Below are 19,425 nucleotides of genomic sequence, written 5' to 3' on the forward strand. Positions count from 1 at the left end.
GGACTACAGGTGCACGCCACCATGCCCAGCTAATTTTTGTATTTTTAGTAGAGACAGGATTTCACCATGTTGGCCATGATGGTCTTGATCTCCTGATGTGGTGATCCGCCCACCTCTGCCTTCCAAAGTGCTGGGATTACAGGTGTGAGTCACCGCACCCAGCCAATCATAATATTTTAATAAGAGTGGGGAGCAGATACAATGCACAAAATAAAGTATGATTAGAAAATAAAAACACTAAATGAAGTCTAAATAAAAAAAGAAAACAGAAACACTAGTAATAAAGAAAATTTAGAGATGAGAAATTTTACATAAATTAATACTGTTTGATTTTTTTAATGAGCTTTTGAAAGTCCAAGTGCATCAATGACATCATCATTGAGTCACTAGTGTATTTTTGTGTGAATTTTTTCCAGCAACTGTAAAAAGCTTTTTTTGACTAGGCGCTAGTTGGAGAAATGTTGAGGAGATATTTTTAAGCTAGGTCCAAATATTTTTCCTCTGACTTTCATCTTCAAATCAAATCTCTTGTTCAATAACTTTAAGAAGATCTTTAAAAAAAGAAAACTTTTAGTTTTTTTGGCAGGGACTGCAATCTTTTTATTGTTGATAAACTGTAGTTTCTATTTCCAAAAACCTCCCAGCATTTGGGGTTTATTTTCATCTACTTTAGTTTCATCACGCATAGATGGAGATCATACACGAGTTACCTGTATAAATTGCTATACTGACATGTTTGTATTCCCTTTGTTCAAAACGCCCTCAAACCAGGGTACATGTTATTCTTGAAATGGAAGCATTGCTTTGTCAACTGTCACTTCCTTCCTCCTCTGGAGGATTGAAGACTTCTGAATAAGTGTGAAATTTCATACAGATGATAACTCTCTGGATAGGTCCCCAAATTTATTGGTTCAGATTTCAGATTGTTAAAGTTATAGCATCAAAAATCTGGAATCCAGTAAACTGGACCTGTGATCTCTAATGAGGCTTGCTCTTCCAGCTTCTCCTTCTTGGCTGTTCTGTCTGCCTGGGGCTGGACTGAACCAGATCCGAGGACACTGGCTGATCTGGCCTTTAGCTCAGGATGGAGAGCAGGGAGGGACATGCGGCTGCACCACCAGGGCCCTTAGCAACTCTCCTGCAGCACTATCGGTGCCTCTTTGACTGGAGCTGCTCTGTCGCAGGGGGGCTCATAACCTGGGCTGTCCCTTGAGACAAGGACCCTGGGGAAGAAGGGAGCTGCACCTTGTTGGAACAGAGATAGCCCTGGGACGCTCTCCTGGCAGGTGCCCGCCAGGCCTCAAAGAGAACTATACTAGCCACTCCTTGGTCCCCAGGACCCAAACGCAGCTCTGGTGAGCTCGGCCCTAGCCCTGTGGCCTGATATCTGCCCTGCCATCCTCTCAGGGACAGTGTCCCCCGCTCCATACTTGAATTCCTCCCTGTTTCCCAAGCCCAGTGGCTCCATGTCAGCTCCATCTTCTTTGACCTTCTCCCTTCTGCAGCCTTTGGTCCCGTGGCCCCCTCCTGTGCCTCTCACTTTCATAGTGACAGAGTCATAGAGTCATTTTTAGCCGGCCACTGAGTTCTCCTAGGCTGTGAACCATTTTTTTAACTTCAATCTAGATTCTGTGTTTGCACTTTTTTTTTTTTTAGATGGAGTCTCCCTCTGTCACCCAGGCTGGAGTGCAGTGGCATGATCTCAGCTCACTGCAACCTCTGCCTCCCGGGTTCAAGCGATGTTCCTGCCTCAGCCTCCCGAGTAGCTGGGACTGCAGGCACGTGCCATCACACCCTACGAATTTTTGTATTTTTAGTAGAGATGAGGTTTTGTCATGTTGGTCAGGCTGGTCTCGAACTCCTGGCCTCAGGTGATCCATTGGTCTTGGCCTTCCAAAGTGTTGGTATTACAGGTGTGAGCCACCACGCCCAGCCAAAAAATGCTTTATATTAAAGTAAGAATTTTAGAGGGATCCGTTTCCAAGGTTTTCTATATTTTAATGGCCGCTGCTTGGCCTCTGATGATTTTTTGGCACCAGGCACCTTAGTGGAAATAGGGCAGGACAGGTTCAGGAGTCCTGGGTCTCAGGCCAGCTCTCCCACTTGCTGGCTGAGTCCTTCCCCTTCCCCAGACCTCATTTCCACATCCGTGAGATGAGCAGGTTAGCCTAGATCACAAATCCCCAGCAATAACGTTAAAAAATGAGAAACATGTACTCATCATACGTATATATTCATTTATAAACTGTATACATTTACTACTATACTAAGCTGATACAATATCAAAATAAAAAAATTAAGGACAAGCTAAAAATTACATAAAATATTTAACAAACAATTCTCCCTTTAATAGGTATAGTAAGATTTCTTCCTTGCACTATGCTATTGTTTGCATATAACTAATAATATTGTAAGAGAAAGCAATGTGGTTGGATATGCTTAATTATTCTTTGAAATCTTGCTTTAAGATTGAGCTAGAGCCATTCAGAGGTCTGGTTCTGTTCAGTTTTGTTTTGTTTTTTTAATAGCTGTCGTAACTGATCCAAAGAGAGGAAATGTATCATGGGCTGTATGTCTTAAATCATGGCACTCATTTTCAACCCCATTCACCAATTAAAAGCTTTTGATTGAAATTAAGCTAGTAATTGTCTGTCTTCCCTTACGTCATCAGTCAGTGGCTCTTACACTAAGTGGAAAGTATTACATTTTTATATTTTTAACAAATGGATTCAAAATCCACTGACATTCTTTATTTGGACAATTTCCAAACAGGTCAGAATAGTCTGTTTCTGTATTTTCAGGTATGAAATATAAGCATTTCTATAGGTGATACACATGTTTTTAACCACAAAAATCCCATTTTAAAAATATCCTCTTCAAAGCATGAGTTTCTTTAGAAAAGCAATAATGCTAAAATGAGTCACCTTTACCTTGAAAAGTCAAATGAAATTGAGTTCATTTTTTGGTGGATATTTGCTAGGTAGCATACTGCCAACAGTTACTTGTCATCATGGAAAGGTCAGCAAATTTGGAACACTTGTCTTTTTGTACCAGGAAAACATATAACTCATCTTTAAGTTTGATAGCTCTTTTAAGAATGCTTCCAAGAGCAAAGCAGCACACCTCCATGTGGTTCAGAAGATTTTCATACTCACTTTCCTTCTGATTACAAATCATTGTATAAGTTTTATTTCTTTTTCTTTCTTTTTTTTTTTTTTAAGATGGGAGTTTCGCTCTTTTTGCCCAGGCTGGAGTGGAATGATGCAATCTCGGCTCACTGTAGCCCCTGCCTTCCGGGTTCAAGCGATTCTTCTGCCTCAGTCTCCTGAGTAGCTGGGATTATAGGCATGCGCCACCACGCCCAGCTAATTTTTTTTTTGTATTGAGTAGAGACAGGGTTTCACCACGTTGGCCAGGCTGGTCTTGAACTCGTGACCTCAGGTGATCCACCCACCTTGGCCTCCCAAAGTGCTGGGATTACAGGCATGAGCCACTGTGCCTGGCCAAGTTTTACTATATTTTAACTCTTTTTTTTTCTTTTTTTTTTTAGAGAACCATTTCAATGCCTTCTGCTGTACGTTAGGTATTTCTGGGCTTACCTTCCTGACTGCAGTAGCCTGCAGGAACTCCTGCAGGGAAATCATTTGGCATGTGTCGCCATCCTGCACCCTCACCCCAGAATTCTTTTCCATCATGGAGCAGCCACCCCCTCAGTGAGTACCTTCACTTTTCCCCAGCAATGGTGTTTTCATTAAAGACATTCATTTACTATTCAGGCCATGTCTCTGTTTCCTTTAGTGGCTTGCAGAAATGTGGTTTTTCACATATAGAATCTAGGAAAACCATATTAGAAAATCTATACCTTTACTTAACTATTTAGCAAAGCTTTCACGTGTGAAATTTGTTCGAATACTTATTTCTTTGTATCTTCAGCAATATTCTCTCTGCATCTTCCAACGTGCTCACATGTTGTGTCATAGGTACTATTCGTGCTACCAGCAGCTACCACGTCAACTGCCCTGTTTTCAGTCTCTATAAGACATGCTGTGTGTGTGTGTGTGTGTGTAGAGTCATGTGACATGGATCTAAGGAGTATATTGGTGTCCTGGCAACCACCTCCCTCCCATCACTACCAGCAAAGACAAGGGGAGGTCCCCCGGGAAAGGGAGCTTGGTATCTCATTCCCTGGCTGGCTGTACGCTTGGGCAGTGAGCCTGTTGGCTTGCCTTGCACCTGCCTGAGCACAGGAAAAGAAAACTGATGCAGGGCTTCTTGTTATGTCTGCCTGGATACTCGTGATGTCTACCCCATAGAAAAGGACTCGTATTTAGAGTAGGAGAGGTTTCAGCTCCGACATTCTCTTGTTCATTTGCGTTTTCATTATAACCATTATCTTCAATTGTGGTGTCCTTGCAGGAATCTTGTGAAGTCACATATCCATCCGCAAGAGTCATCCCCGGCACCCCATCATGCTCAGGGTCCTGGCTCAGTGAGCCACCATCTACTCTGAGATTTAGATTGCATCTGTTGTTTTCATCTCAAACCCAGGACACAGTGTTTGTAACAGATGAGAGAGACCCAGGGAGACACAGCCCCGACCCTGATAGACCTCCTCCCTTTTCTTCCCTCCTCACCCACAGGTCAACCCATTCAGAGACCGTATCTGCAGGGTGTTCTCCCACAACGGCGTGTTCTCCTTTGAGGATGTGCTGGGCATGGCATCTGTGTTCAGCGAGCGGGCCTGCCCAAGCCTGAAGATTGAGTATGCCTTTCGCATCTATGGTAGGTGCTGTGGGGGACTGAGGGGTGAGGGGTGGAAGGGCCATAGACAATATATCATATCTGGACTCCATCATCAGTTCATTGATGGATGGTGTTAACTGGGGTTTGCTGGAGTATCTGTGGGTATGTTCATATTTTGCATGCACCGTGGAGTAAAAAAAAAAAGATGGAGAATGACAGCGTCAATGGATAGACTCCCCTCCATGTCATCAGAGAGCAATGGAGTCATTGGCCTTGATATTTGGTGTTAGTGTGCAGTGTGTGGGCAGGCGAGAGAGAGAGAGAGAGAGAGGAGAATCACATATGCATGTAAAGGATTTATGCTTATTTGGCAGAGGAGCATTGGATGGGAAATTAAGGAAATTTGAACAATCTTGGACAAATCATTTCACTTTTCTGGGGCTCAGTTTTCTCATCTGTAAAATGAGGGGATAGACAGAGATAATCTCTGAGGTCCTTTGACATTTTTTGGTCTCTAACTGTCTCAGGTAGTCAAAAGACTTTGCTGAATTTCTGCTTTTCACCAGGCAAATGTCTGCTTAGCACAGCTGGGATGCAAGGGAATTCTCAAAAGGAATCAAAAGGAAAGAAAGAAGTCTTAAGATGCTTTCAAACAAACCAGGTGCAAGTCTTTAGTGCATCCTGATAACTCTTTGGCCCCAAAGGACTTGCACATTTAGACTTGCTCATTTGCATCTCACGTTCCTTCCTTTCCTGCCAGTTCCTCCCCAGTCTCCACATGGTGGACTCCATCTCATTTCTGCCTCACCCAAGTGGGATGTGGATAGAAGACAGTAGAAGAACTTTAAGCCAGATGGACTTATGAGGCCTCAGTTTTTTCATCTGTAAAAAGGACTTAATATTTTTGTATCCCATATGTCCTCAGGTTCAGCATTCATTAAGCACACATGAAATCACAGAGTTCCCTTCTGAGAATGGCTGAGTAAACTCCTGTCATATGGTCATTCCTGCAGATAGCAACTATAAAACTCTAAACTAAATACTGCCTGGAAGAAGGAAACGGTAGAAGATGGGTTTTCCTTCACCCACCTCTTTTATTTTTAACTTTTTTGTCCTGAAGGTAGGCTTCAGTGAGTGGAAACACTGGACTCATGCAGGCTGATGGAAACACTGGACTCTTTCTGACTTGAAGAGCCAGAGAGTTTGGGGCACACACAGTCCCTGCAAAGTGAGGGAGAGCCTATGAAAGAGAAAGGGAGTCCAAATTTTGCATGTAAAGTATGCCCGTATCTCTTTCTGACCTCTACACCACAAACACGAGGGCAAAGTCAAAGCAGCTCAGCTAAGGATAAAAGAACTAAATTGAGATTTGAGCTGCCACTACCTTTTTACCAGATCCACGAGTGACAGGGTTTGCACTTTGAGTCCAAATCAATTGCCTGCTAAAACCAAAAATTCAGCACTCTTTGGAGAAATACAGAGTCGCTACAACAAAACATTTATAATGTCCAAGAAGCTATTCAAAATTGTACACAATGTACAAAAATATTTTTTAATTGATGAATTCTCAAGAATGGAGACTGACTGACATGACCCAGATGTTGGAATTAGCTAATAAAGTTTTTAAAACAGCTATTATAACTGTATTAGTCAGGATTCTGCAGAGAAACGGAACCAACAGGCTATTTATGTGTGTATATGTATATGAGTGTGTGTGTGTGTGTATATATATTTGTGTGTGTTTACATGTGCGTATATATATATACACTTACATATACACACACACACCTATCTCTACATATATATGTAGAAAGAGAGAGAGATTTATTCTAGGAACCGGCTCATGTGATTATGGAGGCTGAGAAGTCCCATGATCTGCTGTCTGCAAGCCGGAAAGCTAAGAAAGGTGGTGGCGTAATTCATTCTGAAGGTCCAAGAACCAGGAGCATCAATGTCTGTGGATGGGAGAAGATGGATGTCTCAGCTCAGAGAGTACAAATTCATCCTTCCTCCACCTTTTTGTTCTATTGGGTCCTCCATGGATGGAACAATGTTCAATTGGTGGGGGTGGATCTTTACTCAGTCTATTGATTCAAATGCTAATCTCTTCCAGAAACACCCTCACAGAGATACCCAGAAAGAATGTGTTGCCAGCTATCTGGGCACCCTTAGCTCAGTCAAGTTGACACATACCATTAATCATCACAGTATTCATGCCCAAGGATGTAAAAACTGCTCATAACAAATGAAAAGATAGGAAATCTCAGCAGAGAAGCAGAAATTATAAGAAAGAATCAACTGGAAAATATAGAACTGAAAAGACATCTGAAACAAAAATTCACTGGATAAGCTTAACGGGAGAATTGAGATAACAGAGGAGTCAGGAAACTTGAAGATAGATCAATAGAAATAACCTAATCTGAAGAACAGAGAGAAAAATTACTCAGGGAAAGGAGAACAGAGCCTCAGAGACATGAAGGACAATAGAAAGCTCTAACATGTATCTACGTGGAGTCTGAGAAGGAGAGGAGAGAGTGAATGCGGCAGAAAAGATATCTGAAGACATAATGGCCCCAAATGTCCTACATTTGATATGAGACACAGATTTACGGTGAACTCCAAGCAGGATATGTAGAAATTAAATCACATACCCAAATTATGTTGGCTTCGTAGGCCCCACCTGTCCACACCAGCTTTCCTCCTTCCTTCCCCCAAGTATTTCTGGGAGTCTCCAGGGGGATCCCAATGCATCCAGGGAGTTGGAGCCCTCTAGCTGCTGCTCCTCTCAGCCAGGCCTCCCACAGGTAGTGGCTGTGTTGGCTCAAGCCCCCATCAGTGCTCCTCTGGCTGAGGTTGCTCCTCTGGGAAGATGCCAGCCTAGGCTTGGTATTCCCGTCTTAGCCAAGAGTCTTTAGGTTGCAAACCACAGAAACTTACCTATGTAAAAGCCACTGATAAGAACAGCACTAGATGAGTTTTCCATTGTGTAAGAAATTACCACAAGCTTAGAGGCTTTAGATGACATACATTAGTAACCTCACAGTTTCTGTGGGCTAGGAGTCCAGGCATGACTTAGTTGGGTCCTCCTCTTAGGGTTTCACAAGCTGCCATCAAGCTTCCGGCTGGGGTGCCTTCTCACCTGGAGGGCGCTTGACTGGTGGAGTCTGCTCCTGAGCTTGCTCACGTTGTTGGCAGAATTTACTTCCTTATGTCTGCAGGACTTAGGGCCTTAACTTCTTGCCGGCTCTCAGCCGGAGGCTGCCCTCAGCTCCTGGACACCTGGGCCTCACAACCTGGCCACTTGCTTCTTTAAAGACAGCCAGCAGGAGAGACTCTTGAGTCACCCCACTGGCAAGATGGAGTCATAAAAGACAGCGTGTTGGTGGAAGTGACAGCCCATCAACTTTGCCAAGTTTCATTGGTTACAAGCAAGTCACAGTTCCCACCCACACTCAAGGGAGTTGGGGGTTATACGAAAGCCTGAGCACCAAGACGTGGGGCTCTTGGGAGAGAGGTCACTAGAGTTCATCTGCCAAGAGCATTATGGAGCCCATGGTGGAAGTGAGGCAGGACTCCTGGGGCCCTGGGGCACAGTTGGATGACAGTCAAGAAGCCAGGCAGCTGTGGTCTCCTCTCCACGGCTGCCTCGTCTCTCATCTCTGCCTCTCTCTGTGGGCTTTCCTTCTCCTTCTGCAGATCTGCTATGCCTCTGTGCCCACAGGCCAAAGATGACTCCCCGGCCCCCACATGGCCTGCAGGCTTCACTCTGAGTAGCCACAAGCATCTCTGTTTCTCCCTTCTGTTTTCTCACCCAGCCAATGATCTAGCTTCCCCTGGGATAGGTGACCAGCCTTGCCCAATCACCTGCGGCCAAAAAGAAGCAGAGCCGTGAAACAAGCATGGCTTCAGAGGCCTGCCACTGGGGTGGGGACACTTCTCAGAGATAGTAGAGCGTAGGCTGGGCAGAGGCCACAAAAGACATCTTCCTCCACTGACTTTCTGTGGTTTCCTGAGCTAAACAAACAAAAACACTCAAACCCTTCAGGAGAGAGATGAGCAGCAGGTTCTCCTTGGGCTTCAAGGCACAAGCTAAATCGTGTTCAGCTGTGACATGGGGAGACCACCCACTGTCCCAAGAGGTCAGACTGAGAGCCTCAGGGCAGATCAAGGACTAGACAACACAATATCCCCCACAATGTCTTTGCATCTTCCTCCCCTGACTCTCTCCAGGCCCCTTGGAGCATATAGGTTCCTTCCTCCAGCCTAAGCACAAACACAAAAAGCTCAAAGCCTTCATGCAAATCAGCTGTGCAAATAGATGCCCAGGGGCTCATAAACGCCCAAGCTTCATCAAATAGACTCAGACGAACCTGAATTCTCTCAGGGCTCAGAAGGTTTCTTTACAGAGCTGTCAGCAAGATTAGAGATGGGACACGTGGATCCTGAGCCTACGTAATAAGTCAAGGAGGGAGTGGTCCACAGAGAAGGATGAAGAGGGATCAAAAAAGAGGGGAAAGGAGACAGAAAGGGAAAGGAGAAAGCAGGCATGGTAACTGTCATGGTGATGATTCTCAGCAAAAGCCCAAAGATGGAACTCAATGCTCCGGCCCCTTGCTACCCCCGGTGTGGTCCACGGACCAGCAGTATCAGCACTGCCAGGAAGCTTATCAGAAATGCAGAGCCCCAGGCCCCACTCCACCCACTGGATCTGAATCTGCATTTTAGCAAGATCCCCAGCAGATTCCTCTGCGCTTTAACGTCTAAAAAGCATTGCTCTAACCCACTGCTTTTCACACTTGGCTGTACATTGAATCACCTGTGAGTTTTTCTTTTTTTTTTTTTAAATGCAGATGCTTGGGTCCCAGCTCCAGGGACTTGATGGAATGGTATTGAGTATGTTCCGGTCTCGGGCTTTTTGGAAGCTCCCTGGATGGCTCGAATGAGCAGCAGACTGTGAGAGCTGTTGCTCTAAACTGCTGCAGGAGTTCGGGTTGCATTCAGTGATGTGGAGCAGTGGCCATGGTATTACAAAAAAGAAAAAACAAAGTCTGGAGTCAGGCATCCAGAGCTGGGGCAATGGCTTCAGGAGGTTACTGAGGGTCCAGGCTCCTTCGAGCTTCCTATTCTGCCAACAGTCAGGGACCATTATCCTCATAGTCACAACATGGCTTCTGTGCCCAAAGACATCTCGTCTTCATTTCAGGAAGAAAAGGTGATAGGAAAAGGGATCAAGACAAAAGTACATCCAAAGTGCAGGTAAGTCCATGCTCCTTTCACAAGCTTTCTTGGAAGCCCCCACCAGCATTTTTGGTTTATATTTCATTGGCCAGAACTATGTTACCTGGTTACCCATAGCTGCAAAGGAGACTTAAAACATCCAGCTACACATTTTAAGCTGGACATGGTGTCATCCTGAAAAGAAACTGCAGTTATGTTAGTAAGAAAGACAGGAGAATGGCTTTTGGTCAAGAATCCAGCAGGGGCTGGGTACAGTGGCTCACACCTGTAATCCCAGCACTTTGAGAGGCTGAGGTGGGTGGATCACCTGAGGTCAGGAGTTCGAGACCAGCCTGGCCAACATGGTGAAACCCCATCTCTACTAAAAATACAAAAATTAGTTAGACATGATGGCAGGCACCTGTAGTCCCAGCTACTCGGGTGGCTAAGGCAAGAGAATCAGTTGAACTTGTGAGGTGGAGGTTGTAGTGAGCCAAGATTGTGCCACTGCACTCCAGCCTGGGGAACAAGAGTGAGATTCTGTCAAGGGGGAGGAGGAGGAGGAGGAGAAGAAGAAGAAGGAGGAGGAGGAGGAGGAAGGGGAAGGGCAGGAAGAGGAAGAAGAAGAAGAGGAAGGAGAAAAAGTAGAAAGAGAAGAAGGAGAAAGAGGAGGAGGAGGAAGGGGAAGAGGAAGGGGAGGAAGAAGAAGAAGGAGGAGAAGGGGAGGAAGAAGGGGAAAGGAAGGCAAAGGGGAAGAGGAAGGGGAAGGGGAGGAAGAGGAAGAAGATGAAGAGGAAGAAGGAGGAGGACAAGGAGGAGGAGGAGAAGAAGAGGAAGGAGAAGAAGGAGAAGGAGAAGAAGTAGAAGAAGAAAGAGAAGGAGGAAAAGGGCAGGAGGAAGGGGAAAAGGAAGGGGAAGAGGAAGGGGATGGGGAGGAAGAAGATGAAGAGGAAGAAGGAGGAGAAAAGAAGAAGAGGAAGAAGAAGAAGAGGAGGAGGGGGAGGGGGAAGAAGGAGGAGGCGGAGAAGAGGAGGAGGAAGGGGAAGAGGAAGGGGAAGAAGGAGGAGAAGAAGAAGAAGAGGAAGAGGAGGAGGCAGAGGCAGAGGCAGAGGCAGCAGCAGCGGCAGCAGCCAGCAGGGACAGCCACACCTCCCTGGAGCTTACCTATTGGGTTCCAGGTCCTGCTCTGAGAGACACTCTGGTATCCAACTGATCAATCTCCTCTCTCCGTACCTCTGGAGAGAGTTTCCACTGGTGAGAGACCACCATCCCAGCAATGTCTGTGCTCCTGTCAGCACAGCCTCCACCAGTTAGGAATTATCCCCAGGCAGGTACCGGGGCACCTGTGGCAGATCTCCCCCTACCTTCCCAGGGCCTGATGCCGTGGCAGGTGTGGGTGGCTGGGGAGAGGCAAAGGAAGAAACCTCAGTTCTCATGAAAGTCACGGTGAAAGAAGCCTTCCCTCCCTCCACCAGACAGGTTGATTTCTGTAAAAGTCCTGGGAAACTGCAAGGAGTAGGACTGACAGAGACTTCGAGTGATGATGGTCAGAGTCTTCGGGGTGCCTGAAGGCTAAGTCCCGACTCCACTAGCATTCTGGGCCCCTCCTAGCATTGTTGGGAGACAGCAAGAAGAAGGCTCCAGCCCCTCCCAAGTGGTCTGAGACTGCAGAGGCCGCCTGGGCTGGTCAGCCTCCCGGAGCTCTCAGCCCCCAACCCCTCCCCAGCTTCTCTGCCCTTGCCACCCCCAAAGGAGGGGAACTGTCCAGGACTACATTTACTGTAGCAAATTATTGTTTCCAGATGGCTTGGGGCCAAAGCCATGTCATTTGTTGCAGTCTCTGCATAGAACAGCTGGGCCAGCAGGATGCCTGGGGACACCACAGGGTCTCTGAGAGAGGCTGCAGAGTTCCCAGCAGCAGTGCAGTGTGTCACTGTGGCTGTCCACCATCTCCAGGCCCTGGGGCTGGTCCCTCCACCCCCTTCACCTGCTCTGAGCCATTTCCCATGGAGGTGATAGCAGAGCCTGTGCAGGGAGAGAGGCTCCAGTCCTGGCACTGACAAGCGTTCAGCCAGGGAAGGGGCACTGCTGGAGGAGTGAGGGGAACTTACACCTTCCATACCCATATCCTGCCATGGGGAACAGAGACAAGTCTTGGCTCTGCTACCAAAGGACCCTGTGACATCAGCAAACTTGGGCCTTAGTTTCTCTAGTAGAAACGAGTATAGAAACTGGTATAAACCAATATAGCTCTCTAATTCCTTTCCTTCAAGGTGGGTTTATAAAGCCTTTTCAGTTTGTACTTTTAGTGTTTAGCAATCATCAAGTGATGTAGAATTGAGTCTCTTAGTATAAAAGATACAACTATACTAAGTTACAGCGTTGTATAGTTACTAAGTATTGACAATAACTATATATACTAAGATATCTTAGTATAGAAGATGCTTATTAGATACAACTAATATGCTTATTCTTATTTATATCTAACCTTCTATACTGAATATCTTCTATATTCTGTGTGATGTCTATGTATTTTCTTATTTAATCTCCACAGCAACTCTGCAGAGGCACTGCTATTACTCCCGTTTTACAGATGAGGAAACTGAGACTCAGTAATGAATTAGGATTGACTTTGGTGGCCAATGACAGTATACCACAGGTAGCAGGGCTTAAGCAAGATAGCTTTCAAGATTGCTGAAAGCTATATATTTATTTATCTAATATATAGAAGTCAAGAGATAGTTACCCACAGTGGTTCTTTTTGTTTTTATTTTTGTTTTTGTTTTTGAGACAGAATCTCACTCTGTCGCCCAGGCTGGAGTGCTGTGGTGCGATCTCAGCTCACTGCAAGCTCCGCCTCCCCGGTTCACGTCATTCTCCTGCCTCAGCCTCCCCAGTAGCTGGGACTACAGGCCCCCACCACCATGCCTGGCTAATTCTTTGTATTTTTAGAAGAGATAGGGTTTCACCATGTTAGCCAGGATGGTCTCGATCTCCTGACCTCGTGATCTGCCCGCCTCAGCCTCCCGAAGTGCTGGGATTACAGGCGTGAGCCACGGTGCCTGGCCAGTTACCCACAGTGGTTCTAAAGCTTTCAGTGTCAGGGATCCCAGGTCCTCCTATCTTGTTGCTTTATCCTTCATTCCCAAGGTCACCTAATTATCCCAGAGGACCACACCTTCTCTTTATAGACGGTCCCAGAAGTTGTCTGTGCCTCTTCTGCTTACACTTCGTTGGCCAGAACATAGTCACACGAGCACATCTAGCAGCAAGGGAGGCTGGCAAATATAGTGATTGTTTTGGGTGATCCTCTGCCCATGAAAGATTGGCGCTTTATTGCAATAAAGGCAGTTAAGGGTGGTTAAGAACATAGACTTTCCATCAAGTGAGACTGCCTGGGTTTAATCCTGTCTCCATCACTTACCAATGGTTACCCTGGGTAATTCATTCATTATGTATTCAACAACAGTCATTGAGCATCTACTCTGTCCCAGGCATTGTTCTGGGAACTAGGGATACAGCAGTGAGCAAAAAGACAAAGATGTCTGCCCTTGTGGAATTGATATTCGAGTGGAGGGAAATAAATGAGCTAATAACACATAACATGTTGGGGAGTATTCTGTGCTGGGAGAAGGACAAAGCTGGGAAGACACAGGAAGTGCATGTTTACACAGGGACTGGGTAGTGCCCTAGGAGGAGCTGACACTTAAATAAAGACCTAGAGGATCTCTAGGTGAGAGTGTCCCGAGGAGGGGGAGCCTCTGTGCAAAGGCCCTGAGGCAAGAGTGTGTCAGCTTGATTGAGCAAGGAGGCAGAGTGACGGCGGGCTGACTTGGGGATCAGGACCTGGACTCTGCTCTGGGTGAGACGGGCTGCAAGAAGAGGGCAATGAGGAAGGAATGACAATCAACAGATCACCTGGGCTATTGTGCTGGGAATAGACTTCAGGGGACAGAGAGAGAAGAGGGAAGCTCAGCGAGAGACTGTCAGGGCGAGCTGGAGAGAGGCAATGGTGGCCGGGCTAGGGTGGGGTAGTGCATGAGAAATGGGGGAAGCTGGGAGGATTTGCCAACCCACCACCTGTGGGATGCAAGGGAGAGAGGTAAGGGTGACTCCAGGTTGGCCTGAGTGGCTGGAAGAGTCCCGAAGAGTCCCAATTCCCAGGGAGGGAACAGCTGTGAGTGCAGCAGGTCTAAGGGTAAGTAAGGGCTGGGGAGGGAAGCATGAGGAGCCTGGGCTTGGACATGTAGAATATGAGGGACTATTGGGTAAGAGCAGGAAGGCAGGTGCATATGTGAGCCTGGAGTTCGGGGAGAAACCCAGGACGGAGACATACATTTGGCATTCATTAGCCTATAGGTGATGTTTAAAGGTTGCAATGAGCTGAAATGAGATTAAGGAGGTAAGTAGGGTTATTGAATCTCTGCATGCCTCAGTTTCATCTCTGAAGGATTAAATGCAGTGAACTGCAAAGCGCTTAGACCACTGCCTGGCCACAGCAAAAATATCTGTGCTTGTTGTGGTGGTGATCATTATAATTCACTCAGGCAGCTGTGTTTACCACCCAGTGACGGGCTTGGGTGATCGTGCTGGGAGCTCTGGGGGAGCGGTGCTGAGAATGCCGGACATCGCCTCACCTGCCTTCACAACTCGCCCACCTTCCAGACTTAACCCCTGATACTTCTCCGCTCAGGCCGTCCCCGCAGCCTCTGCTCCCATCACACCGTGCCAGTCACTCCTGCCAAGCAACCCAGAGTGGCTCCTCTGCCGCTGTCCCTGCCTGGCTTCCCAGGGTGACTCCATCTCTGCCGCTGTCCCTGCCTGGCTTCCCAGGGTGACTCCATCTCTGCCGCTGTCCGTGGCTCCCCAGGGTGCCTCGGTCTCTGCCCGCTGGTGGCCCGGCACCTCCTCCACCCGCCGTCCCTCCAGGTCATGCTCTTCCAGGGCCTGTTGAGAAGACCAATTTAGGCAGCCCTGAGGGATAAAGGACACCCCTCAAGGTGGCTCTGTGGGAAATAGGGTCAGGTGGACCCTGGCTGTTCAGTGCTCAGGAGGTTTATGTAATGACCATATTTTATGGCCCTAAAAGGAGGACCCAGGGCCTGGCCAAGCTCAGGGCAGCACTCCCCGACTGGTGGGACGGTCAGTGGGCACTTCTGAGCGCCGTCCTGGAAGGCAGGGGCCCTGGGCTGTGGCTGCAGTTGAGGAAGCAGCAGCCGGCACACACAGGAGTCAGAGTGGCCCCCAGAAGTCTGGGAAGTCCCGGTGCCACCCCCACTGTCACCCACCCCAGAGTCCCCAGGGCTCCCCGCGGCCGGAACCCTCTGGGCACACCAGGGCCACTGCAGCTTCCTGGGCTATTTTAGACGGGATTTGAAATGTATGGAGCCCGCCATGGTCTGCAGGCTCCCTGTCCCGTTACCCTTTTTCTGACAGCTGTGGCTTGCCTGGGATGAAGAAATGGTGCCTGTTCTTGCCCATTTCTGGACTCCATTTCAGGAAGGAGGCTGCACGGGGTTGGAGGGAATATTGCCTCTTGTCCCGTTAACACTTTAGGGCATAGCCAGGGTCAGTATGTCTAGCTCCTCTGTGGAGAGGCTACAAGGACCACTGTCCCCCCTTCACTGCAGAGGTGAGGGCACATGTCCAGATCACACAGCTACTGCATCTGGGCAGTAGCAGGGACTGGTACCCAGGCCTTCCGACTCCAGATCCAGGCCGCCTTCCGCTCCACACTGCCTGGCAATCATATAGCCCTCTGTGCCTCAGTTTCTTTTTGGTAAAAGACTAATAAAAGTTTGATTGTGAAGATTCAATGCCTTCAAGCTCCCAGGAGAGGTCTGAGCATGTAGTACACACACGATCAATATTCACTACCACTGGTATTTCTGACAGGTTATTGAGCACCCATGTGTGTCCCGCCTGGGAGAGTTGGGCTCTGGGGGGCCTCCCAGAGGCTAATGGGCATCTGTGGGGTCCTGGCTGGTGCTGTGTCCCCCAGGACTCCTCAAGTCCCCTTCCTATTCAACCCCCATCTCCCTCTAATGCAGGTCTGGCCTCTTCTTTGCAGATTTTAATGAGAATGGCTTCATTGATGAGGAGGACCTGCAGGAGATCATCCTGCGACTGCTGAACAGTGATGACATATCTGAGGACCTGCTGATGGACCTCACGAACCACGTGTGTGCTGGGGGCTGGGAGCTGGTGGCTGGGGCCGGGGATAGGGGCCACGTTGTCACCCAAAGCTCCCGGATGTCAGGCCACCCTCTTGGGAGGAGATCCAGGGCCAGTCTGAGTCCGATGACACATTGGCCTTTGGTGCACACATTCCCTGGGGGCTGCCAAGGGGACAGGCAGCTCAGGGTGCCATGAGGAATGGGCACACAGAGGGAGGCAACTGCCCCTCGACTTTCTGTCCTTCCTCCAAGACCTGTCCGGGGTCCTCAGAACACTGAGCCCGACCCACCCACTCGAGGGACCTCCCTACATGAGAGGGACTGCCAGTAGTGGGCCAACAGCAGCTTAGCCTCAGACGGACCCATCTCAACATCCCCTCCCCACACTGTCCCAGCACAACACAGTGCCTGGGCGTCCCGGAGTGACAAACACGAAGATGGCCCCACAAACTCAAGTCAGGGCATGGATCTCAGCTTTCAGAACATGACAAGTGTCCAGCATTTCCAGTCTCGATGGGGACTAGAAGGAAGATAAAACCATGAGCACTGTTGAGGGAGTCACCACCACCTCCCTGGCTGCCTGGGCCCCCTGTAGTGCAGAGCCCCTGTGTGTACTGGTTGGCGGGGCAGGTAGGGGATACTCTTGTTCTCTCACTGCCAGGCTGGTGCTGGAGGCCCCAGGAGTGAGTGGCAGCCAATAGGGTCCAAAGCTTTGGTGCATGTAACCTAATCTCTGTGGGGTCACGGGGATCAGGGGACCTGGGAGACAAGTGTTAAGCGTATGGCAGAGCCCCTGGTATGTGACTTTCCCCCTCCACCCCGTGCCCCACCTCATTGCCTGACACCGGGTTCCACTCAGCCACCTTCTGTGCTCCCTGGCCAGGTCCTGAGTGAGTCAGATCTGGACAATGACAACATGCTGTCCTTCTCAGAGTTTGAACATGCAATGGCCAGGTCTCCGGATTTCATGAAGTAAGGCATTCTGGAGGGGGCGGGACTGCCCAGAAGAGTGGGGGGGGGCAGGAAGGGCCCCCCGATCTCTCCTCACTCCATGGGACATCTCAGTCTTCCCAAGGAGGCTGAGTTTCCAGAATACTTTGCAGATTCTTTCAGAATCAGCAAAACTGGAGCTTCTGAGAAATTAGGTAACCCTGGGGTATTAAAAGGCAGAGGAGAGGATTGGATCCCAGGCTTTGAGAATGACATCACAGCTCCAACCTCAGAGCATTCCCTGTGCCAGCCGACACACCTCTGTGCTTCTCCTGAGGCCCACTGGATTCCTGATGACCCCACTGCCTCCAGCAGCCAACTGGGAGTTGGTGGTTTCAGGGGGGATCAGAAGATGCTGGTGGTGGAGCTCATAGAAGAAAAGAAACAATGAGAGAAGCATCCAATTCTATTTCTTAGAGCAAGAGGGGCCCAAAGGGTCTTCTGAGGCCCAAACATCCTTGAGAAGATTGGCCATCTCCAGATCTCCCTGGCCATGTTGAAGTCTTTTTGGGGTGCTGCCGCTTTCAGGAGATGCATGCCCCCTGGAGGCAGTGCGCGTCATGGAGGACGAGCCGGGTGAAGCTGGCGTCTCCCGCTCCTGGGTCCCACTCTGCCCCTGGTCTCAGAGGCGCGCTGATTTCAAGTGTGCCCACTCAAGGTGCTTTTACAGATGAAGGGAAACAGAACTAAGAGCTAGACCTCAGCCAGCACCAGGGCAGAAGCCCAGGGCTGCCGGGTCCCTCTGTGCCAACGTCTCTGCCTCCCATCAGCCTTCCATGCTCACTCGGTGCTGTGCACCAGCTGTCTCCGCTTTGTCAGACACAAGACCATGCATGGCCTCCCTGCAGTGGTCAAGTTTATACCTCCTCAGTCTTGAGTGACCTTCAGTGACTCCTAAGTAACACCTTTCAGCTCTGACTCCAAATCCCCAGAGACAGGATCTGAGTGGCCATGGCCAGGGGTCCTCCCCTCTTCTGACTGCCTGGATGAGGAGCAGGCTCCTCATTCCAACAGGCCTGCTAGGGCCTGTGGCCTGGGTGGCCCCTCTCTAAAAGGATGCACACTTGGGACCACCCTGGCCAAAGGTAACTCCTCTTGTTCTGTCACAGCCCAGCACGTAATGAAGCTGGCACCCTGACTGCTCGGAGTTTCGCTTTGAATCTCTTCCATTTCTTTCCACTGATGCGAGCACCACAAGGTTCCTTCTGGTGCCCTGCCTTTGCCTTGTGGTGATGCTGAAAGAAGCTTAAAGAAGGTTTGGGGTTGCTTTGGGACGGCTGCAAAGTGGCTGTTGCCCAGAGAAAGGACATGAGATGCAGGCCAGGGAGGGAGCCTCCAGGACTACTGTGAACCCAAGAGTCAGAGGGCCCCTTGGACCTGCGGGCTCACGTGGCTCACGGGACTCTTTCTTTCAGCTCCTTTCGGATTCACTTCTGGGGATGCTGATGTAGCTGCAAATACCTGACGTGGCAGCCTCGAGGGAGACCACTGGAATCGAACCCCCTCCAGCAGTGGAGGGAGCTGGTTTGAAGTATGACTTTGTCCTGGGCCCACCCTCCCCTCTAGAATATTGTTTATTAGATAAAAGAAAAGAAAAACCTGTTCCTGAGTCCACCAGATCATCACTTTTTAAATGCAGGATCATACATGGTACTTTTTATTAAGAACTGCCCATTCCAGGGCTTCCGTGTGCCAGCGACATCAAGCAGGCTGGGGTGGCAATCTTTTTGAGGGAATAGTTCAAATCTCAACTCGTGTCACAGCAGGGGACCAAGCCAAATGGGATGAAGGTCCCTAGCAAGATAGAGGTCCTTCCCTCCCTTCATCAAAACCCCCGACCCCCAGCACCTCGCACTGCAGAGCTGCACAGAGACGTGCACATAGCAGCCATTGCAGCCAGCGCCCGGCTCCCCACTCCCCTTCTGAGGGAGAAGGCATCTTGGCCCTGATTGTGGGACCAGCAATCAGAGTTTATTTGCTTTGCTATTCAGCCAAGCCCTGGAATGAATTTGGCCACCACAGAGAGCCTTTGGGGTCCAGCTCCTCAGGGACTTGGAGACACAGAAGCCCCCCACTGGGTTTTTCTTATTTACATTATCCTGGGGGAGGTGTCTAATCTAATCACTGGCTACAGAGGAGGGGCTGCTCCAGCCCCAGGTGTACTTGAACCTGGCTGTGCTCCCCTTGCCATTAGGTCCTGACTCACCTGTTCAAGGACAATAAGGGCCTTGTCGTTTAATGGAGTGCCCTTGATCAAATCCAAGAGGTGCTGGAATGTTGGAGAAGGTCCCCACCTTGG

General features: G+C 48.9%; 1 protein-coding gene across 1 annotated transcript in view; it reads left to right on the forward strand.

The window, feature by feature from the left end:
* The window catches only part of CIB4 (calcium and integrin binding family member 4), a 59,269-nt gene extending 40,533 nt beyond the window's left edge, over positions 1–18,736 (forward strand). Inside the window, exons 4-7 of the mRNA XM_011950184.1 lie at positions 4,641–4,782; positions 16,031–16,140; positions 17,020–17,108; positions 18,542–18,736. Coding sequence (XP_011805574.1) covers positions 4,641–4,782; positions 16,031–16,140; positions 17,020–17,108; positions 18,542–18,572 — 372 coding nt within the window. The 3' untranslated portion in view covers positions 18,573–18,736. The remainder of the gene's footprint in view (positions 1–4,640; positions 4,783–16,030; positions 16,141–17,019; positions 17,109–18,541) is intronic.
* The last annotated feature ends 689 nt before the right edge of the window (positions 18,737–19,425 follow it).

Source organism: Colobus angolensis, unplaced genomic scaffold (genome assembly GCF_000951035.1).
Source record: "Colobus angolensis palliatus isolate OR3802 unplaced genomic scaffold, Cang.pa_1.0 Scaffold109, whole genome shotgun sequence".
Lineage (NCBI taxonomy): Eukaryota > Metazoa > Chordata > Mammalia > Primates > Cercopithecidae > Colobus > Colobus angolensis.